General features: G+C 39.6%; 1 protein-coding gene across 3 annotated transcripts in view; it reads right to left on the bottom strand.

Moving 5' to 3' along the window:
* MME (membrane metalloendopeptidase) overlaps nucleotides 1-24,998 on the bottom strand; it is a 523,853-nt gene that overhangs the window by 115,280 nt on the left and 383,575 nt on the right. For all 3 annotated transcript variants that reach the window (XM_085634818.1, XM_085634819.1, XM_085634817.1), the window contains exons 11-13: nucleotides 15,001-15,137; nucleotides 13,735-13,828; nucleotides 1,558-1,686 (exon numbers count right to left, since the gene is read on the bottom strand). In XM_085634818.1, the coding sequence (XP_085490944.1) occupies nucleotides 1,558-1,686; nucleotides 13,735-13,828; nucleotides 15,001-15,137 (360 nt within the window). The remainder of the gene's footprint in view (nucleotides 1-1,557; nucleotides 1,687-13,734; nucleotides 13,829-15,000; nucleotides 15,138-24,998) is intronic.

The raw sequence follows: 24,998 nt of genomic DNA, 5'->3' as shown, positions 1-24,998 counted from the left end.
AAAACAACCTCAAGTTATCCAAACTGCAATACAAATCAATTAAGAATATTTAGTTACCCTACATTTCCTAACCTTGGTAAACACATCCTTAAATCTTTTTCCATTGGAGTTTGAGAAAAACACATTTAAACCCTTTATCACTGATGTCTGAGAAGAGATGCTGAAAGTTGGACTTTAGTCATTTTTGATGTATTCCTTTATAATAATACTTTTACTTGTAATATTAATTTGTTTTAAGATTGGTTATTAATAACTATTTTACGTGTTACTCCTTATATTAAGGCATGTAACATGTGTTATTATACCCTTACAGCCGCTGTCAAGGGCTATACTGGTTGTTATAGACTTTGAATCCGATTTCCTATAACGAAGATGAGAGCGTTTAACAACAGGTATAGACAGACGCAGAAAGGGTCTTAGAACATTCCATCCACTAAAAATAGAATCAGTGCGTAATTTGAGCAGGTGGTTTCCGGTGCTCAGTACCGGTACTTGATTGTAAACACCGGTGCTTGTGATAGTCTGCCATAAGCAGGTGCTGTCTGGCTAATTTAGAGATGACCACAATTGCAGTTAATTATTAATTTGATATATAATACACATTACTAATACCTGCTGCCCAAGCCATTCTTATAGCTTTGGGGGACTGAAATAGTCCGAATTGTCACACTTGTAGGAGTGTAAAGGTTAGTAGTTGTGCTGTTACAATCACTGGCAGCATAGCAGGGGCAATGTGTGGTGCAAGCTGCAGTGGCCCCCTGACGAGAGCCCTGGGACTTATTTTTTTTACAAAGTAAGCACTGGGTAGAATGTTCTAAATTAAAAAGGGAGAAACAGAAAGACAAACATTAGAATGTTGGAGTAATAGTAATCTTCAATGGAGCTCTCAACATTCCAATGTTCACTGCTACGCTAAAATTCTTAAAGAGAGTGCACAAATAATGCATTGTTGATGGAATGACATCTTATTTGGAAAATCTGGATGAAGATAAACCCTTAATAATAAGAAACATATTATTTTATTTCAACAAAAGTGTATGTCTCCCTTAACAGTGAGCAAATGACCGTGACCGACTACACAGAAAAAAATCCTTTAGGATACCGACACAACCTAAGTGCTATTTTCCTTTGTTAAGAGTATGAACTGCTCCCGAAACCATGGAAACAGAAACTAAAACATATGTTTCGAATAAACCCCTTTTGAACTTTGTTACTAGTATATGTAATAGGATTATGTTATCACTGTTGTTCAAATGTGTGCTATTAATCCCAAGCAGCCATTCAATCATAAACACCACTAACAATGGAAAAATATATGCACAGTTACATAGATCCCCCTGTTCAATAATTTTAAGGCATATAACAGTGTATTTATTTGAGACATTAAAGAAAGAAAGCCAGATCAAAGCAAATTCCGCCCAACTTTTATCACTACATTTCTTCCCTAAAAGTATGTTTTTCCTTTGCATGTAATGAAAGCCTGGCTGTTAACTCATGTATCACTGACAGGAAAGTGCATTTATAACAGACCCAATAGAACAGTGCTGACAACATTACCACGTCTTTACTTTGTCCAGCAAATGCTTCTTGGACGTATAGTCTTCCAACAGCATCATCCAGATTGTCGTTGACATAGTTCGCACAACGCCTCCAAACAGCAGTTTCCGATGTTGTGCCATACAGCGCCTGCAAAACATCACAACACCTCAGGGCTCAGTAATTGTTACATGATGCAGACTGGGCTCATCGCTGCATGTGTCTACACAAAGCCTGAAAGTTATAGTCATTACTGAAATAATGAATCATTTGCCATCTTAAAGCTAATAATTATTTTAAATATCATGAATAAATGCCCTTATTATTGATAAATGGGAATGCTGGCCCCAGTTCACCATACCCTCTTTGAGCTTACACGTGTATTTTACGTGCTGCAAAAGTAGAAACTGCACAATAACAGTCAGGAAATAAGGATTTTATATTTGCAGACATCATAACTTCAAAATTTCTTGCAGGTGTCTACCTGCCAAATTGTCCTATATCAGCTGTGGCACCTTCAGCTATCCCTAGATTTGCATCAAATAGTATTTAACATGTTTGGATTTTTAAACTTAAACATACATTGGTAAAAACAACACTACAAGTCCCATAATAGAAATTGTCGTTCTATGAAAAATGAGGTTTGGCTGACAGTGTCACAAATGGCGAGGCCTTTTCGCAGCCATTAAAGTGAATTTCTTTCCAGAATCACAGGGGACGTCTGAGGCCAGTGAGCGTTGGTAAGTACTTGAAAATTTCACCTGGTCAAAGGTGCATAAGGCCAAGGAAATTTTCACATGGCTACATATTTTCGTGAAGAAAAATGGAAAATGGATAGTAAATTAACCTACTGCTGTGAATTGTACTTAATTCGCACAATTTACACTTCTAGGGTTAAAGGAAAGACGTGCATGCCAGGGCTATAATGACAAAATGATGTACCCTTGGTGTGCAGCTGAATGGGTTGAAAGTCAGAAATATCAGCGAGTCATATGCAGCTAGGGATCAAGGCCAGTGTATATTTGCAGCCTTATGGCATCACTTGGAGTTAGGGGGCTGAAAAAGCAGGCCAAAAATGTTTTTAAAAAAATGTACAAGAAATTAAAACGGTCTCTGGCATAAAGCAAAGCAAAAAACGCTGAGGATTGAGCAGCTGCAAAGTAAATCTTCATATTTCAAACAAGGTACAAATAAAAGTCATTTTTACACTTGAAAAATTAAATAACCCCCAGAGTATGTCAAGGTCTCCTAGTAAACTTTGAATTATATCACATCTACTACTGGTACTGCTACAACTGCATTCTTCTTGCATAGTCTCATTACCTCTCCCTCTTCCAACCAATGGGGTTGCCACACCATCAACTATCTGCTCCCCTCATTACCGCTAATACCCAACCTAGCCTTTGCACCACTGGCTTTGCTTCTTATTTCTCCTGTAAATTCACCCCCTAAAAAAAACACGAACAATTTCCCATGTCCACCAGCTGTTTGCATGCAGCAATCATGAAGGGAGCCAACTTATTCCATGCTTCCTCCAACTCACAGGCCCACAAACCATCTTTTAACCTCAATATTTCAAAATGGCAGCAGTCACATAAGAGGCTGCCTATGACTAGCTCCTCCGCCCTCTCAAGCTATCACCCTGTGGTTCAGATTCCTTTTCAAAACACTTGAGCAAGTATTATTAAATCCCTCCCTCTCTAACCTTTTGTCCACACTCTACACACATTCCATAAGGCTTTCACACTTTATTCCCCAGAGATCACCCTTCTAGATCACTTCACTCACCGTAACCTCTAACATCCTTGATTCCCAAGTAACATTCAACACCCTATTTTTCAAATCACTCTTCCTGTGCTCATGTTACTACTCACTCTCAATACACCCACCTCTGTGAGTGGGAGTTCACCAAACATCTATCCAAGATTTCTTCCTTTTTTCTCTATGCATTACTTCCCCTTGTGATATTATCTTCGTTTTCGCCTGTTCATGTTAACCGTATGTGAAGATACATCAGTATTATATTATTTATCTACGATACACCTACCGCCAGTGCCTGACAAAGCTCAACAATTGCTGAAGGGTGAGATCTCTAAAGAAGTGCTATTGGCAGTCATACCACACCTTCCATATGGAAAAGACCTTGGGCAACCATGTATTAGTTGGGGAGTTTTAAAGGACGAAAAAATCCTTGCTTGTTCCTTTTTTAAAAACATTTTTACATGCTGCTTACATGCTTACCGTGAAGTAGACACTACTGGTAGGCTTTGACTAGATGTGAGAAAGCCATAATAAGTCTCATTCCAAACCAGGAAGGGCCTCTCTTGCTTATGTGAGATACAGTCCCATTTCCATTTTCAGTACAGATGTAAAATATTACGCCTGGGCAAAATTTATGTTACACTGGAGCAATTTGCGTAGCTATGTATTAAGCCACTTTGTGTAATTATGTGCCATTCACTATCAACATTTAGTGTGAAACGTGCGATTCACAGTAACAATAGCATGTGAGAAGATGTTGGTGGTGTTTTTGTTTAAATTTGCCCCCCTGAAAAAAATTGACACAAGAACTAATTTTGTGTTCAAGAATAGCGCGAAATGACAGATGTTCATTTCATGTGATTATGTATAATTTTGCGTACTTTGGCCGATCTTTCACATAATTATGCAAGTCAAACTAGCAGAATTTCAAACCCCTCTCCCAAAAACATGGCCCAAGGTGCAGGATAGTAGTCTGAAATGAGTCATACCTAATCTTGATACAAATACATGAATCACAGTTCAGATGTTTGCTTGAGAGGACATGAAGAAACTATCTACATTCCTTAGCTGATTTCCCATGACTCATGAAGGATGATCTGGCAGAGATAGTCATGGTGACTCTTGATGTGGAGAAGGCATTCAACCACGTCAAGTGGGACCTTCTTTTCAGAACATTAGAGAAGAGAGTCATTAAGGTGTTACTTCATTGTTATGATTTTACACTCATGCAACTGCTCAGATTAATTATGAATGCCTTATCTCTGATGTTTTCCCTATCTTTACTGGCAAGGTGAAAAAAGGTTTCCCCTTACCGCACTGCAGTTCCTGTTTGGTGCAGGACTTTTGGCAACGGCTATACATCAGGTAGTTAAATCAGGGGTATATACCGTGTACTGAAGCTCCAAGGTCATGCTTTATGCTGATGATATCTTACTTATCATAACTAGCCAGAGCTTCAATACCAACTTGACAAAGCTCATTGCAGATTTACATAGTTCTTGAGATATAGCTTTAATGGGAAAAGAGCAAGATCTTACCGATATCTAGAGGTACCATATGGGCTGTAATGAATGGTCTTAATTTAACATAGAAAACTTCCAGTTTGAAATATCTAGATGTTCTGGCCAACAGAGGTCTGGTCAATATCGTTAACAACAATCTACTATTCTTAATTGTGGAAACAAACAATGACTTCATACAGTGGTAATAACTCCATCTGTCAGTGTGGGGGCAAGTAGCGATTATAAAGATGACCATGGCACCATGCTGGCCAGAATGCTCCCCATATCCAAAACCCAAATCCACATTGTACCTCATGGACAAATGTATTAAGACATTTATTGGGTCAGGTGGGTAGCCCAGGCTTAAATCTGCAGAACTACCTGCTTCCTGTACAACTGGGAGATTGGTCTTCATCTCCTAATGCTCCATCTCATAGCTGCAAATGCACTGCATAATATTAAGGATGCTCCTTTGTGGGTCACTATTTAATGCTCCTACTTAGGATGTCAGTTGGTTCTTGATGTGCTATGTCACCAAGAACCTGCCCACAATATACATTTGAAATTGCCTGTGAGGTCCATGCAAGATGCCAGGCTCACAGCACAGAGGAAACTGGAACTAAGGGACCCCGTTCTGGCTATTTGGGTGTCAAGATGGAGAAAGAGCTTTTCACAGGTGAGCCTGGTTGGCCAGAAGGATTACCAAGCTAGAGGACCTTTTCAGTTTAGGCCTCCTTAACTCTATTGAAGACTTACACAATAAATACATGCATCACCCAGACATAGCAATAACGACAAATTCTCACATTGCCTTAGAAGCGAACTGGGGCCAAGTCCCTTTGCATTTCTTTCTTCACCAAGTCTTTCTTTTGTGCTATGGCAGGGCTGGATAGAGAGAGAGGTAAACTCAGAACTTTTGTAATGTATTGATCACAAAACTGTAATGTGAAGCAGTGGGATTATGGTCATGGGCATACTGGAAGATGAAGTTGTCCTATGTGTACATGGAGTAAAACTCGACTGGCTTGTTAATTCTCATGACAAGGAACAAAGAGAAGTCATACTTAAGCTGACATGCTTAAAGCCCTTGCATAGCAGATACTGTACTCTGGAATGGATTTGCATTGTATGACTGCTTGCCAATTACTGATGCTGAATATATGGGGTCTTGAATTGTGATCTATCACATATTCTGTTGTCATAGCATTGGAATGATACTGGCCAATTGTATAGCAATTTCTACAAGCATCAAGCAATTGCCTGTTTTAGTCTTCATCCAGATTGGCAATACTACATTACACCACTGATGTGGAAGGAACCAACATGCATTGTGATATTTCAGGGTCAATTAATAACCATTTTTTTAATTAACCTACTTTTGAAGGCCCAACACACTCTTGACCTGCTATTTAATATCCAGTTTGGGTGGGTTTTAACACTCAAATGAGGGCTGGGCCAACAGATCCTCTCAGTAGTCAAAACCTATGCCAACAGTGATTGTGTACTCAACCTCTTATTACTGTAAGCCAATTGTATTAGACACAAATCATTCATAGAAAGATACTCAATACATGAAACCCCTATCAAGACCTTCAAAGACTATCAGCATTACAAGAAAAAAGTGTTTTAAAGGCACTATTTTGTGAGAAATAAGTGTCTTTCATCCAAATAAGCCTGGAGAAATGTCCTTTAAGCATCACTTAATTTGTATAATACTTCGCAAAAGACTCTTTCTATGAATGATTCATATCTAATACAATTGGCTTATAATATTAAGAGGTTGAATACACACTCACTGTTGGCATAGTCAATTCATCACCATACCTGTTCTGTAACTGTATGAGTATTTATACACACACACATATACATATACACATGGACACACATGCATGCACGCAGACACACACACACACATGCACACTCACACTGGTGACATCATAAACCACAAAGCCGAAGGCTGAGTAGTTAGTAAATGTCCCCTAAAACCAAAGTGGCAAAGTTAGTCCATATTAGACATGGTACTTGTTAAATATTGTTTATATTACATGCTTAGTTTGAGGTAGCTGGCTTGAAAAAGCTGTTTTCTTCAAAGTGCAGCTAAAAATGGGCACTAATTCAAGTATGAATGTTTACATTTTTGTTTATCATTTTTTAATAAATTGTTGAGAAGACAATAAGCAATTGTGAAGGTCAGTGGTTTTAGCCAATTCAATTTCATCAGTGTTAACCACATAATTATGGATTTACTATATTTGCCACATATTTTGCAAAATTTGCAGCATTTCACCAATCATTTTTCATTGAGTGAAAAAGTAGGCTGTAAAAATAATCAATAATCAATCATCAATGGATAATATAGAAATCAATTCAATATGTGAAGGTCTTCCATGTCTGAAATGAAATGTCATCAGTATTGTCATCAATGATATTATTTAACACGCCATGAATTATGTAATATGTGAGGTTGTAAGTAGTGAACAGCGGGGAATCAAGTTTTAATTAGCTCATTAACCTATACCTGGAGACTTTAATTTTTTTGTTTTTTAAACATTTGTTTTTTCTTAGTTCAACACCAAACTCTAGCGTCACTAAACCCTTTATTTTTTTCAGTTAATTTCTGTTTTTGTATTATGTTAATGCCAACCCCTGAAGTGCAATCACTAGACGACAGGTCCTGCACCAATCTCACCAGTGTGCATGGCTATTCAAGGTGTGCAGCATGGGGCTGGCCACAGTGTATGACAGGAGGCTGTGAGCAGCAACAGTTTAGCAGCAGGGCCTGGCACCTGGCCAGGTTCTGCACCCAACCAACCACACAGGCAGGCAATCCCCTGCTGTGCATGACTTTTGTCATTTGACCTTGTGCCGCAGGGAGCTGGCCACAGGGCCTGGCCTCTGGCCTGGCACTGCAAGTCACCTCACCACAGGAAGCTAACAGCCTTCTGCCATGTGTAATTGGGAGTTGACAACAGGGCCTGGCTTCTGGCCAAGCCCTGTGCCCAACCCCACCATGGCAGATCATCGCCAGCTACCTATGGCCGAAGCTGTATGCAGTGGGAGGTTGGGTGCAGGGCCCCCATGGTACTGCAGTATCATTGAAGCTTCCTCAGTGAGGCTTGCATGGTACCATAGGGTGCTGCTTGAGAGGTGGCTCCCACAGGAGTACAGGGGTACCTCACAGGAGGCCATGTTGGATTCTGCAGGAATAATGCAGTACCCACAGCATGAAAAATAGACATTTATTTTTGTTTGTCCCCTTGGTGGTCCCTTTAGGACACCACACAAGTGCAAGTTCTTTTTTGGAGTCTTGGGTTTATATAGGGCAAACTCGACCAGAAGGTATGCTTTACATGAGAACCAGTTGAGTCTCAGACGGACACCATGCATCAGCGGGCAGGCCCTATGTCCTGCACTGTGGAATTCACACTGTGTCCTGGCCTGTGTCCAATTCCCTGTGGGCAGCCAGACCTTTTGCCATGCAAATCTTTGCCTGTTCATGGAAAGACTACCGCAGCCCCTCAGAGGCCACCCCCTTTTTCAAGAAAATGTGTCCAATCTTGCAAGACTCTTTTGGGAGGCGGTGCGGCCCATGCGTTCATGTGGGATCCCACAGGAGTCCAGGGGGCTGCACTGGCTCACATTGGACACCCACAGAAATCCCCCCAAAATATATTTTTTTAATTTGACCGGGGGGACCCTCCCCCACAAGGTGCAGGGGGTCCAGGTCCCTTTATATGTTATTATGTTCAAAAAATTGGGACACAGGGACTGAATGCTTGTGTCCTGAAGTGGCTGCCGCAAACTTTTTGTTCATGTCGCGGCCAGCCAATTAAAATGCAAGCTCCCCCGGGAGTTCATCAGTGCTCTTTGCTCAGCTGATTTCAGCAAGCCAAGAGATGCTCTTCCTATGATAACTAGGTCCTAACTATAACTATGGAATGGCAACCACCACGGTGCAATATATATATACATAGATATATATAGAAAACAGTTTCAAAAGAAATAGGGCTCACTTTAAATGGATATCTTGTACACCCTGTCACTCTTAATAAGGCACACAGAGTCAGTGTGAAGAGGGTGTTTAATCTCACCCACCAAGTTAGGGCAATATGGCAGCCAGTACCCAGAGCGCTCATGAGAGGAGAGGCCCTTTCTCCTCTATCTGATTAATTGGAGCATTTCTCCCAGCTTCACTTAGGATGGGAGGCTGCGGTGGACCCTCCGGTTGCTTGTGGATACGGCGTTCCGGAGCTGCACCTGACCAATCCGGAGGATGTGGCTCGGCATCTGGTCAGTGTCATAGGTCTGCTTGTTGTTGTTTGCTGTAAAGCTTCTATTGCTCTCACCTCTGCAACAGCCCCGTTGAGTTTCTCAATGAAAAGGGATGAGTTTTCAGTGCTGGGCCTTTCGAACCTGAGGTTCAGGTACGTGATCTGTACCACAGGATTACAAGGAACCCGCTGACAGCTACCAGCCGAAAGTTGTTTCTGCTGCTGCTGCCACCACCGCAAGCTGCAAGCAATCATTGAGAAGCAAGAAACGATATGTGAAGGGGGAGCTTAGAATACTGGGCTCTTTCAGGAATTGTATCACGTGCTGCACTCCGCTTTGTTCAAATATGGGAAGGACTTGTTGCCTCAGCTTTTATCCCTCCACACCGGCGTGAGGTGTCATGAGTTGGAGTTACTTTTCCATGTTTATGACTGATTTACTTTGCTTGCAATGCTCACAGCTGTCAGCATTATTTTATTTGGCATACACTGTATCACAGCAGTTTATAACTGTAGCCTGTAACTGCTTGCATAAGTGATTCCAGTGGATAGCATGGCATGGCATTTAATGTACATGCAAATGATTATAATGGTGACACAGTATAGTCGGGGAGGAGGGCGACAGAACCAAGCATTCCATTAGTGACATAAATAAAAGGAGCGGAAATCTAACTTATCCACTCTTTAACATAGCAATTTAACCTGATGCTGACTGTTAAGGCTGTTAAAGGAGATATTAATCATAGAGGCAGCAGGTGGCTGGCAGCTGCAATAGAGCTAAAGGGGGTGACAGTGCTAATAGAAAGATCCCAAATAAATATCAAGCAATGCAAGAAAATGTTGGTGTTCAAATTAAAAATCCCACACATATGTACGAGGACTTCAAAGATCACTCCCTTAGATCTAATCTCTGTATCATTGGAAAAACTGAAACCATCAAGAGTATTGAGGGCACAAATGTAAACAAGATTGACAGGATTGCCAAGTTTATCTCCATGTATGTGCTTGGTAATCAACTGGAAGGTTAACAAGGGGTCATTCCATCCCTTTCTATTGCTAGAGCACATAGGGTACCATCAGGCCCATCAAAGCCTAGTAATAAATTTCGTACAATTATTGCCTGCTTTTAAGACTTCAGGAAGGAAAGAGCCCCAACAATTGCTAAAGAAGGTAGGAGATTTACAATACAAGAAGGATACTCATTTTCTATCTTTCATGACCTAGTCTGGGAAACTGCCTCGAGGCATAGAGAAATGAGAGTACTCATACCAATATTCAAGGCTCTTTCTGTTCCAATATCCCTAATAAGCGGAGCATCCCAAAAGATTATCTGTCAAGGCTCTTTCATTATATTCTCTGTTCCAAAAAAAGGACTCAACAGTTCTTGAAGATAGACATTAGTTATGTCAAGGAAATCAAGGTGTCTTGAACTAAGAGGAATAGACTGGAAAGTTGGAAAGATGATAAATTGCTAATGTTGTTTTTTAGGGGAAATTATACATTTTACAAGTGGAGGAGGAGGGTGCCACTGACTCACAAGGATTGCCTACATACAAACTGGGTTAGTACTCTCTACCCCTGGTAATGCGAACCAGGAAGTTGTAACAAACCAAGGGAGGAAGGGTTGGGGAGGAAGAGGGGCTGTGGTGGCAGGGAGATTAGAGGGAGGAAGGAAGGGAGGTTTATTGGGTTTACAACAAGGAAAAGGGAGCAGTAAAAGTTAACACACTACTCAAAATAAGGGGAAATGGTTAAAATTCTGTTGTGGAATATTAATGGCAAAAAAAAGGGAAGACAAAAAAATGCCAAAGTGTTTTCTGAAGCTTGGCGGCTGAAGCCTAATATCTTAGCCTTACAGGAAAGAGACCTTACTAAATATGAGGCTACAAATCATAAGATTTCCAAGAGCTGCTAAGGCTATACAATGCCAAGAATCTATGATTTTATTAGTGCTACATATTCTTTGGGGCAGAGATGGGTCTCTAAAATAATATTTAATAACATATTTAAAATTATGAACTCTAAGGTAGACTCTGCTGGCAGATGGGCAATAGTGGAGATAACCAATTTCGAAAGCAAAGACGGGTTATTTCTAGCTAATCTATACACACCTAGTTATGAGAATCTTCTGTTGTTTGCTAAGATTTTGCTGGAACTGAGTGGTTATAACTTACCCATTATATTATTCTAGGTGATTTTTATTGTGTATCAAACTCCACAATTGAAACTACTAATGCTGCATACAGGATGTAGGAAGAACACCAGAGTCACTATAATTTATATGATGGAAGCGTTAAATTTAGTGGATTTGAGGAGGATTATCAATCCTAATTCACAGGAGCATACCTTTGACTCCATACCTCATGGCAATACTCCCAAATTGATATATGTTTGACTAGTGCACTGATTGCCTCATCCTGAATTCAGCATTTCTTGTACTTTGATCAACCTACAATAGAATTACTATGGGAGCTGTTCCTCTTAGACAGCTACATACAACAGGGAGCTAGGGCATACCCTTGTCAGAAATGGAAGGGCCATTACAATCAAGATGAGAGGGAGATGCTGGGCCCAGCCCCACTTGCACTTAAATAGGCTGTGTACTGCATCAACACAAAGAGCTGCATACCCCCTGTAATTAGTCTGGAGTCAGGCCCAGAAAGGCAGGGTATCTGTACACTTCAAAGGCAAGCCTCAAGAAGCATTTTCCTACTTCAAAGGCACAACTGGGTATAAATACTGGACCACAGACATCAACTCTTCAGTACACTTCTGGACCTGTGGATACTATGCCAGGAAGAAGGACTATAGTGCAGCTGAAAGGACTGCCACTCTGCTGGGCTGCTGCTCTGAAGGAACTGCTGCCCTGCTGTGCTGACCTGCTACCCTCTTGCCTGGGTGAGAAGGACTGCATCTCTTTAAGCCAGAACCCACGGTAACTCCAAGGGCTAGTTGAGTGGCCTTCTAATCTGATGATCCAGGGACATAACAGGCTTTCAACAACCTTGCACCTGCACTCGGACTCTGCCATCTGTGACTCTACCCTGCCACTTGGTGCTCTCCAAGTCCTGGACACTTGCAAGTAGGACACAGTTGCTTGCAGCCCCTTTGGATCCAGCAGTACCGACACATCTTGTCTGCTGCTCATCATAACCCCAAGCAGAACTGACGCATCTCCACTGCTGCGTGGATTCGACCTGTCGCAAAGACCCGCATCCCCTCTGTAGCCCACAATGCCTTTGGAACCCCCACTGTGCGATGCATCCTTTATGCAGGCCCTCTCTTCCCTTGCCGGTGGCAGCCTCAATGACAACTACAGAGTCTGCAATGCAGCCTCGCAGCTCCAAGCTTCGCAATGCATGCTCCATTGATAGGACTCTCGACGGCAATGCAAGCCCTCGTATTGCAGCCTCGCTCCAACTCAGAATTGGTGCATAGCTTTGGTTGTGCAACACATCTTCACCGCAGATCCTTGCAACGCTCTGCAAACCAGGATTTAAAGTACTTTTGTTCAGTGGGACTAATTGGGTCTCTGTTTCCCGTCCACACTCCATCGCGGTCGGCCTGAACTTGTGACTATGTCCTTGTCTGGCAAACCAAATATCCATAATTGATGTTTTGTGCTTATTGAATATCTCAGGTTCTACTGATTGGATTTTTGACAGGTTGGTCTTGTTTTATTTATTAAAGAAAGTTCTATTTTTCTGACTTGGTGCGCAATTTGTTGTTGTGTGAGGTTTTCACTTTAATACTGTTTGAAGTGTTGCACAAATACTTTACACATTGTCTCTAAGTTAACCCTGACTGCTCTGTGCCAAGCAAGTGTTGAGCACAGGTTAATTTAGGTTTGCCTTGTGTCTCACCCTAACAAGCATTGTGGTTGCTGCTTGACTAGTGGTTACACGCCAGTTAACCAACAACCCAGTTTCTAACAGCGCCTAAGTAAAAAAAATAATGATAATAATAATAAGGCAGACAGGTTATCGGTCATGTTTGCAATGGAGTACCGTTCTGTCAAATTCTAAATCAGTCCCAATGTCCCTGACAAAGTGTTCCTGACATTCTAACAGTCTTCTCACCATCCATATTGATTACTTTTACTGGTGGTGGTCCTAGGTAAAAAATACTAAGACAGGACATGGCAAAGTGTAGTATAGGGATCCCAATTAATTGTCTTTGACTTAAGGACAAAGGCTGCCTGACAGTCAGGGTGTTTCTCATGGAATATCTGGCAGCTCCTCTGCTACAGTCCACCACTTCTAAATGAAGTGGAGGAATCAAAACATTTTCAGATGAATCATCTTTGAATTTGTGACATCCATTCCATTATGCCATCCTCTAAATGACCACTTAGATGGTAAAATAAGCAGTTATTTTGTTGGGGAAACTGGCGGTCAATTAACAGTGATGTGATAGCTTCGGTTGTGGAAAAAACGTATTTCTAACCGACCCCCTCTTTATATTGCCATCCATAAATCTCATGGTATGCCCATGCACTTCGAAAGACATGGTAGAAGTGGAGGACAGTCATCAACCAAGACAACATTTTGTAAGTTGGAGGGGTAGGCATTTTCATGTATATCACAACAACCCTGAGTTAGACATTTTATTAATAGTTTAATCATTAACCCTCATTTAACAAAAGAAGACTTATATTATCACACCTTACGAAAAGCATTTCTTGAGTCTTTATAACCCTGACTGAGGCTGCTCACGTAGTCCATAACACCTCTCCAAGCAAGATAATTTTGAATCTCTCTGTAAAAAAGAATGAAACATATAAAATGATTTTGCAAAACAAAGCAGCTTCAGAACGAGCCATGTGAAATAACCACAGTTTAAATCAAAGTCATCTGATCATTACATGGAGAATTAAATTGTGAACACCTGCATCCAAATACGGCAATTATTTTTAGAACTTAAGGTCTGATTTAGAGGAGTGTAGTAACACAGAATACATTGAAAAGGGTTGGGTCTTCTGTTCTGACCTCAGGCGGCTTGGATGCAACACCATATATTTAGCACTTAACACCATGAAAGACTGCTATTAAAATGTTGTCAAACATTGAACAAATTTGAGTACAGTGCCCTTGCCTTGTTGCTTGATGGAAAGTGCAACATCATACATTGGCTTTACTGGAATTTTCATCAGAAGGTCCCCATTAAAGATGCTCCTTCCACAACACTGGCAAACATTTTAATGGAAAAACCTTAAACCTTGGCAAATACTACCGTCCCATTTTCAAGGTTGGCATACAGGGCACTTTATCACAAATGTGGGGTAATACCCTGTCCGCCAAACTTTCAGTTCACCTGCTCAATTTAAAGTCAGGCTGGCCATTATCTTACTGAGAGGAGTGTCCCCTCCGGCTCTAAGGTTGAAAAACATATGCCAACAGGCCACCGGCATGGGGCCCGTCAGAGTAAGGACATCAGACCATACACCCTATTTAGATCAGATGGCCAACAGATAGAAAAAATGAAAATGGCCCTCACACCCCGGGAGGAAACTCCCAGGGTGTGGGGGTCATTCGTTTTCTGGTTTTAGGAACAAACACCTTCTTTGTGAGTTTGTTTCTGAAAAACAAAGTGGTTTGGTGCTTGGTCACCTGAAAGATGGCTGCCACGCACTAGGCTTCCAATACCTTCAGAGGAACCGCTGTTCTTGTCAAAGAACAGAAAGTTAACTTACCTATTGGACAGTGATTGGCAAATATGGTGGGTGTTAGTTCATCAGGCTCTATCAATGTGGTAGATGTAATGCCCTCTGCCCTGCCACCTGATGGACAGCTGGTCATCCACCAACCTATGAATCAGACCCTAAATCGCCAAATTTCCACCACCAGTATCGGAGAGGACGTGGATTTGTCACCTTGCAGGGTGAAAAGTCAATCTCCTTTAGCATTTTGAAGGTACTTATCTGTAATTACCTGGCAGTATACTTGAGAAGAATATCTTTAAGTTTTGTCAGGTAATCCGGAGCATAAACAATAATGTCTTCTGTCATTTGGATAGGAATTGCCACCGTTGACATTATTTTGTTTGTGAAATTCAACCAGTTGAATTGCTACAAAAATATTGAAGAGAATTATTTTAATATGCTTGGGAAGCAGTCAATAAACATTTCCCAACACATTTCTATTCCAGTTCAAGTGAAACAGGTACCAAGTTAATTGCATCATATGGTTTAAAAAAAGACATGTATATCTTACTCTTTATTTCTTGCTCAAAATATTTACATTTTCATTTAATTAGGATACATCATCAACATTAATATTTCATGATAAATCCTGAAGCTTGTTTAACACATAGATGACTAAATGGTTAACACCTTCTGTTTTCTAAATATATAGCAAGTAATTGATTTAAGCACAGTGTCAGTAATGTTATAAAAATGTGTTCTTAACTAACATTTCCAATATTATTAGGAATTAGTACTTTTGCTCATGCAGCCTATTATGGATTTGTTTCTGTTGTTGTAACACTTGCTTTGATCAAAAAAATTACCCACATCACATGAACCTGAAAATATATTATCAAAAAAAAATGTTAGAGAATTAAAAAATGCCAGACTTTTCGTTCATGACAATAGTCTTCTTGATAGATGATGGCTAAAAGGCCCACTAAAAAAAACATAATGATGGATTACAATAAAACATAGAAATGGGTCTATTTTTGAGTTCAAAATATTTTATTGAATTATATTCAAATACAACCAATAAAGACAATACATAAAATATTATTATTTAGTAAACAAATACCTAAATAACAATGTATATCATAACCAAAGTCATTAAAAAAATTACAATAGGTAATGAGAGAGTACATATTTAAAAGATACATAAAGGGAGAAAGGGAGGAAGGGTAGGGAGGGAAGAAATATTACAACTAATGCATAAGATGTATACAGAGCTGCTATATTTCATAATAAAAATAATCTGGTAACGTAAAAATCAGAATAAAAAAATTATTAATACAATATTAAAAGGATAAATATACATAAACAGGTAACCAAAAAGATTGATAAGAGAAAGAATTGTGAATAATCCCATTCATGGACAATTGAGCACCTCTTCTAGAAAAATAGCCCACGACCACCAAGCATTAACAGATAACATAGAAACATCTTTCCAACAAAAAGTAATGGATTTTAAAGCAGCTGAGATAAGGAAATTGAAGAGTTTGCATTCTAAATCATGTACATTTTGTGATAAAATAGCAGATTTACAAATTATTAATTGATCGGAGACATCAATTTGAAGTTTAAAAATCTTTTTTATGATATCCCAAACTTCAGACCAAAATTTAAAAACCGAAGGACAATCAAAAAGCATATGTTGTAATGTGCTTGGATGTAATTTGCAGTGCCAACAATCTGGAGATGGGAGAAGTTTAGCCTGGAATAAACGTGATGGAGTCCATAAACGATTGTATAGGATATATGAATTAGTTTGGTAAATTGAAACAGGTAGCCAACCAGATATACTACTAAGCCAAATATCTTTCCACGTATCAGTAGATAAAGAAAGTGAAAGTTCATTGTTCCAAAAAGTGGAAATCATCTCTATATTGTTACCTAGAGTATTTGATAATTTTTTATATAAAATAGAAACCCCATGGGAAGATTTTGAAACTGTTTGAATATAAATTGATAAATCAGCTGTCACATTCGAAGGAATGGCATTGGGAAAGGAATCTAAAATTGAATTACACAAGTATTGATACTTAATAAGGTCAGACTTCAATAAACCAAATCTTGTTTGTAACATTTCAAAAGAAATAAAAGTATTATTGGAATAAACATCTTTGAGATAAAAAATACCTGCCTTAATCCATGAAAACCAGAAACTAATATTTCTGTTTAATTTAATAACATTACTATACCATAGTGATAACTCATCAGTAGTGTGTATGGGAAAAAGAAAAATTAAGTCAAGATCATTAAATATCATTTTAGTACATTTAATAATAACTGATTTTTGAAAAAATTGAGTATTATTATGCATGGACACCAAAGTAGGTAGCGGAAATGGGTTTACAATTGATTTCTCAATACAGAGCCATGCAGGAGGATTATTTAAAAAGGAGTGATTAAACCATAATGAACTTTGTTTTAAAATAAAAGCTTTATGATAAAGAAAAAAGTCTGGGATACCGAACCCAGCATTACATTTAGGAACTTTAAATTTTTTATAATTAATACGAGGAGATTTGTTCCACAAAAACTTTGACAATAATTTATCAACATCTTTATAAAACTTTAATGGAAATTGAGTAGGAACCATGGCAAGGGTATAAAAGATTTTGGGGGCTACAGTCATTTTGATAGAATCCATCCTACCCCACCATGAAAGATGTAATGATGACCATTTAGACGTTTTGTCCTTAATATAATTTAGGATGAAATCACAATTTAAATTAATTGTCGATTTTATGGAAGAGGAAAATAAAATTCTGAGATATTTTAACTTATTCTTTTGCCAAATGATGTCATGCATGGGAAGCATAACAGGGGTGCAATAAACACTTAAGGGAAAAAATTCAGTGTTGTTGGTATTTAAAGTGTATCCAGAAACTGTAGAATACTTTGTTATAATATCCATTAATGAGGGGAAAGAAGATAAAGGGTCACTAACAAATAAAAGCACATCATCTGCATCAGCAAGGGTTTTAACAGTAACATCTTTAATAATTATTCCTTTAATATTATCACATTTTCTTATTAAGGTAAGGAAAGGTTCAATGCCAATTAAAAATAAAAGAGGAGAAAGAGGACATCCTTGTCTTGTACCTCTAAAGAGCGAAAATGTAGTTGAAACTTGACCATTAATAAATAAACGACCAGTAGGGGCCAAATATTGAGCTGAAATCATGCGAATAAAAGTATCTCCAAAATTAAATGAGGATAACGTATGAAATAAAAATTGCAAATGGAGTTTATCAAATGCCTTTTCAGCATCTAAGGCTAAAATTCCAGATGGCACTGATAAAGTAGGACTTTGTTCAATAATATGTAGCAAAGTTCTCGTATTATTAGCAGAATATCTATTCTTTGTAAAACCAGACTGGTCAGGGTGTATAATAGAATCTAATATGGGGCACAATCTAGTAGCAAGTATTTTAGCATATAATTTACAGTCTTGATTAATTAAGGATATAGGACGATAATTAGATGCAAGGGTGGGATCTTTCTCTGGTTTCGGAAGTACTATAATTAAAGCTTCTGTAAAAGAACCAGAGGTAGATCCTGTAGATCCAAAAAACTTAAAAAGTTGGTGTAAAAAAGGTAAAAGGTGAGTCTGAAATTCTTTGTAAAATTCCACTGGAATCCCATCAGGACCTGGAGATTTGTTCTTTTTAAGAGATTTTATAGATGATTAAGATTTCACCTTTAGTAATGGGAACATCAAGTCCAATTTTATCTGATTCAGAAATCTGGGGCAATTTACAGGACTCTAAAAAGGAATCGATTAAGGAAACATCCTGAAAATCGGGTTTATTATATAATGTAGAGTAGAAATTTCATTGTGAGAGAGAGCAATTTTACCATGTTGACCATGAATTGAGTTATTTGAGTTTTATCTTTCTTTACGCGCAAATAATTAGCTAATAGTCTTCCGGATCTGTTGGCATTAAAGCTAAATCTGGCTTTGGAATTAGAGATTTGAATACCTGCTCTTTTACTAAGGATTGAATTAAATTCATAATGCAATTTTTGTAGTTTAAATTTATATTGAGGATTGTTGGATGTAATAAAAAGTCGTTCAAATTTCGCAATCTGTTTTTGTATATCTTTAGCATTAGCATGAAAGGTTTTATTTTCATGAGCCATAATAGAAATTGTAACACCCCTAATATATGCTTTGAAAGCATCCCATCTGTTAATCATAGAAGTAGAGTCTTCAGGATTAAGTACAAAATATTCTTGAATGGCATCTAAAAGTTTAGGCTTGTTATACTCATTTAAAATTATACCAGTGTTCATTCGCCATCTAGATTGTTTAGAATAAGTTGATTCCAAATTCAAAACCAAAGAAATCATAGCATGATCTGAAATGTCAATGTTACCAATAGTAGGAGCAGTTATTGAACTGATTAGTTGCCTGGAGGCCAATAAACAATCAATTCTAGAATGGGAATTATGAGGGTTGGAGAAGAATGTAAAACATTTTTCTGTAGGAAAATGTAACCTCCAAATATCAACTAACTTAGTGGCTTGAATAAATGATTTGAAAGCAAAATAAACTTTAGAAGGGTGAAACTTAGTAAGAGATAATCTATCTAATAAAGGATCAAAAATAACATTAAAATCACCTCCAACAATTAAAGGGGCATTACCGACCTTTAGAACCTCTGTTGTAAGATTAGTCCAAAAAACTGGGTCATCTGCTGTAGGACCATAAACATTTAATAAAAATAGAAATGAGTCACGAACTTTAATTTTAACGAGTATATATCTACCATCCGTATCCGAAGTTTTACTCAAAATTTGACAGTGAAGTTTTTTCGCAAAGAAAATAGCTACACAATTTTTTTTACCATTGGCAGAAGAAGAGACAATAGCATCTACCCATTTCTTCTTCATATAATCTAAAATGTTATCATCAATATCAGTCTCTTGTATAAAACAAACATCAGCTTTGCAACTACCTAGATAATCTAGAATTTTTGTACGTTTAACTGGATGGCGCAATCCTTTAACATTTAATGAAACAACTTTAATATTATGTATATTAGCCATAAGAGAAGAAAGGAGAAAAGAGTTCAAGAAGAGGAAGATATAAGAAGATCAAGAGAATGAGAAAAAGGTAGCTCCAGATAAGAACAAAGGAAAGGGAAAATGACAGAACACAGCAATTTGAAATGTGAAATGCACACACGCTGCACAAGCATGACCAGAACTGCTGGAGCCCTTTATAGAAAAAATTTCAGTACTGTGTCAGAAAAGGCATAACTGGCAAAAATTAAGTAGCAGTGTCATTGGTATCCATAGAATGCTGTGACTGATGATCCAAAAAATGCCTCAAGTCTTCTGGGCACTGAAAAGAGTTTGAAACATTATCCTTCCAAATGCGCATTGTCGATGGATCAAAGAGACCATATTTGTAGCCTAGACTGCGTAGTTGAGGACGAAAAGCAGTAAATTCTTTGCGAATTAAGACAGTTTCTTTGGCAAAGTCTTGATGAATATATATTCTATTCCCATTAACCATCAAAGAAGGTATTTCTTTAGCTGCTTTTCTGATTAGAACCAAATGGTGGTGTCGAAGAACTTTAAAAATCATTTGTCGCGGTTTTGTGTGCTGAGGGTTCCTATGTGAGGGAGTTCTATGAGCTTTATCAATTTCAAACTTTTCAGAAAATTTAATTAGTAAAAGACCAGTTAATAAGCTCTCCAAATATAGTCTACAATTATCTCCCTCAACATTTTCAGGTAAATTAAATATGCGTAAATTATATTGTCTGTTACGATTTTCCCAGTCCAATAATGTTGAGCACATAGGTGAAATTTTTGCCACAAGTGGAATAAATGAGTCAATTTTGACCTTATTATCCTGTATTTTAATGGAATTATCCAATATTTTCATTGACAGGCTGGCCATGCCTTTACGCACATTTTTTCCTTCAGATGCAATAGTGTCTGTATTGACACGAAGTGCTTGAATCTCCTCTAATATTAAAGAGAGTGAGGGTTCAGAAGACTCCACTACTTTAGATTTAGCAGGAGGAGGAGAAACTTGCTGCCTCCTTTTATTAACAGAACCTTTAATTTCCATTTTAAAGTGAAAAGTAAAGTCAAAAATATAACTGCAGAAGTAAAATAACAAATGAAGAAATGAAAGCTATGGAACTATCCAAGAAATAACTGGTGCAGCAGCTAAAATGGGCTGGGGGAGTGGCTAGGTCCAAGCCAGGACCTTTCCTGAATGATCATTCCGCCCCCTTGACTTAAAGCCTGGCTGTACCTGAGAGCTGTGTAGAGAGCAGGAACCAGGCGGTGAGAAAACCCACTTCAGCTGCGCAGAAACCTCTCAAAACGCTCCACAATAAAGGTTAGTTCCTTAAAAATGCAGCGACCTCCTTTATGCTGCTTTTCTGACAGAATTTAGTTGTTAATGAAGTAAAAACGAGCCAAATAAGCGTGAAGACCCTCACGCAGCGGCCATCTTGAATCGCGGCTCGCGCTTCTCCAGAAATGGGTGTATTTTTAATATACGTTTCCATGATTCATAAATTGAATCAAACATGTATAAATATCACTGCACAAATACATTTCTGATTGTGGAATATCTGCTAGAATAGCAGAGTTTCCACAGTCATGAACCTCTACTGTTAGCTAAAAAGTGAGTATTTCCTGAAAGCGTGACTCGAGAAAAAGAGATCACTGTGAACAAATAAGTGCAAAGCCAATTCCAAAGGTGTTGTTTGGGGAAGAGTGTAAGTACAGTGGTCCACCTACAAATGAGCTAATTCATCCTGAAGGAGTGCTCATTTGGTAAATTTGAGACACACCCCTGCTTAAATTGCAACTAGCCATGACTAATACCTATCTAGTACTAAAGTAGGTCTGAAACCTGATGGTTCCCTGCTATTGCCGCTTTCCTTTTAGAATAAAAGCAGACATCGCCCAACACAGAATTCCTGCGACAGTACACAATATTGATGTCAACCTGCATCACAATATACTGATGATGCATAAAGAATATGTTTAATCTTACAAAATGTAAGAAACCCAGTAGAATGAAAATTATCACAAATAAGTGCATATCAGGCTGTGTCAGATATTGAATTCAGCTAATACGCCTACTGCCTCACACCAGTACAGCTCATGTAAAAGATATAAGAGTAGCATGAACTCATATAGGAACACTAACAGATTCACCGTTTTTCTATGGTTACTGTAAGAAATTGGGTTATTAGATTTGAAGAATGAATTCTTCATGAGCAATCGGTCCACAACTTTCTTTTCAATGGGAAGCAACTACACTATTGTAGCACTTAACTCTCTCAGAATAGGGAAGCATAGCTTCTAAGGGATACGTAGGGGAGGTGGTGGTGTTTTGCTCCAGAGGACCAACTTTAGGCCCCATGAGCATTTTCTTCAGGCCTACTGGCCTCCAAGTGGTCTTTTACTGTAGAGCTGGGTTCTTAAGGCGCCCATTATTAAACCTGTCCTCAGCCTGGGCTTCAGATGCTCTTTATTTGATTATGGGGAAAGTCCACTAGCCATGCCTCTAACACAAACCAGCAAAACACCCTCCCTAGGTCCCAAAGCTTACTGGCTACTTGCAGGGCACCTGTGTGTCAGCAAGTAAAGGTCCAGTCCACAGAAGTCCCAGGGGAATCTTCCAGAATTCGCTAGAAGCCCCATCGCCCCAACTTTTTCTCAGGAGGCATATGGGGGAAGTGTCACTGGCCCTGGAGAGACATATCCTAGTCCTGGGTGCCAGCAGCAGTCAAATTCCTTCAGTTCAACTTCTCAGCAGGGCTGGACTGACTACCGGGTGTTTTGGAATGCTGCTGAGCTGGGGGCTGATTTTGTTGATGGGAACCTGCGTGTACTGAACGAAATTCGTTTTGCTTTAGTTATTTCGAAGTCCACGCAGGTCTCCATGAACTATATCAGCCCCCACCGCAGTGAAATCAGCCCCCTGCTCGGCAGAATTCCAAAACGCCCGGTAGTCAGTCCGGCCCTGCTTCTCAGTGGGTTCATATTGCTTCTCGTTGGGTATTATTCCGGTGTCACAACCCCAGGTCAAGAGTCTTCTCAACTGTCGCTTCCTACTAAAGGTATTGTACGTGAGGGTAGATTCTCTAGAAGCCAGGTACCCCTGACCAACCCTATGGCACCACATCATCACTCCATTCCTGCCCCAGCCCTTTTGCACAGCATTCTGGGACATTTCAACATGGCAACTTCAAGTTGTCTATGGAAAGACCTTCACTGCGAGTCCCCACTCTGCCCCCAACGTACACAGCTACCTGATCCCTTCCACCCCCACCAAAACTCCTGGTGTTGCTCCAGGGATCTGGCCTTCCACCTTTGTTTCCCTGGGCCTACGCTTGCTGATGCCAGGCACAATGTGAGGAGTTAAGTAATATATGCAGCTCCCCACCCCTTCCTTTCTCGGAAATGGACAAAGCTCTGTTAATGGTTCTATTGTGTAGGGAGTAACCCTGGGCGTAGTTCGCGTAGTAGCGCTACGCGTAGCTACGCGATGTGCACTTCGCACTACACGAGATACGCGTAGCACTAAGCGAACTGCATAGTACTCTGTTCGCGATGATTGCACAGTGCCGGATGCTTGTCCGCACTGTGCAATCATTGCAATCGGCATCTTGCACAGTGCAAGAGGTTGTTTTGTGCCGCTCGAGTAGATTTTTACTCGAGCGGCAGCTTTCTCAATGCGGACTGGTAGTTTCTCATGGCGAGCGGTCGCGAGCATACGCAACCACTCGCAATGAGAAACCTGACCTTCCCGTGTTGAGAATCTCGCCAGGAGGTTTATTCTCCATGCTCGCGATCGGCAACTTGATGTTGCTGATCGCGAACGAGGAAAAAGTCTCGCCGGGATGTCATTTTGCTCGTTCGCGGTCGCCAACTTGACGTTGAGGACCGCAAATGAGCAAAAAATGCCAACTATGCTACACGATTTTGCACTGTGCTACATGCAATTCGCGTAGCGCGAAGTAGCACAAACTACGCAGACTTCACGAGCGTAGCGTAGTTTTCCGCCCAGGGTTAGTAGGGAGGTCTTTGATCATCCTGCTGGCCAGCAGAGAAATTCACCTTGGCCCAGTTGGGGGGGGGGGCAAATACTTAGAATTTGTATAAGACTGTGCCAGGGATGTACTTCAATTCTCAAAGTGCCATAAGGCGTCTAGTTGTGTTGAAATTGACAATGGATCTACACTCACAATGAATGTGTACCATAGGATTGATATCTCACTAGATTACATAGGCCTAAACAGGGAAAAAACTGGACTTTGGTACAATTCAAATAAGCGCTACAGACACTCACTATGAATGCCCACTCACATTATAAGGCCAACTCCAGGTCAGCATGAACCATTCAAGGGTCTTTTCTGAGACAGGCTATCTGTGTACAGATAATGGGGTGTGCAATATGGCAGTCTCATATGTGAAGCCGACACACATGTGCCCTTATGTGTGATTGCATGCTCACATACAACCAGCCTAGAGCCTCTTACCAGAGCTGTGAAGCAACTGCCTTATTTTAAAAGGCAGACACTGCCCGTTACCACTCTCAATCTACTGCCATGGAATTCACAGTGAGGCTCTGGAAACAACACTCGCTCAAGTAAAGGTTGTCAAGAGTAAAAAATGTAGGGGGATTAAATAGGCAGAACCCAATCCCTAAAGTCGCCATGGATTTTCCACATTTATCAGACCTTAATTTACTGGAATTGCGACTCTGTAGGGTTTGACACTGCCATTCTGTGCCAGTTTGCCTGTGCTCTGTCCTAAATTGTACTGTCAAATTGGTTCAGACCAATTGGATTATCTAACTCTGAAAGTAAAGCTGCACTTTTAATGAGTAAGCCTAGATTGGCTTGGGAAAATACTAGAGCGGTCAACATAAATTTTAAAATGTAATCCATTAGTGTAAGTAGTTTTTTTTTACAGAACTTTAATTGAAAAGTAACTTTATTAAAGTGTACTTTATGCTGCCTGGGACTAAACTGATTAACAACTGATTTGCCTCATAGCCTTACGCCAGGGACAAAATACACATCCTTGGCAGTCTGGTAATAAGCCTTGTGGTGGGAGACTGTGGCTTGTCCTCTGGCAGCAGGAAGGTAGGAGTTTTATTACCAGTAGTATTACCTTTTAGAATTGATGAACCATCTCAGAGGGGGACAGGAACTGCTGGCAATACAAATATCCACTTTTACAGTTTTTCTT

The sequence above is a fragment of the Triturus cristatus genome, chromosome 11 (assembly GCF_964204655.1).
Source record: "Triturus cristatus chromosome 11, aTriCri1.1, whole genome shotgun sequence".
Taxonomy (NCBI): domain Eukaryota; kingdom Metazoa; phylum Chordata; class Amphibia; order Caudata; family Salamandridae; genus Triturus; species Triturus cristatus.
This window is presented reverse-complemented; position numbering and strand designations above follow the sequence as displayed.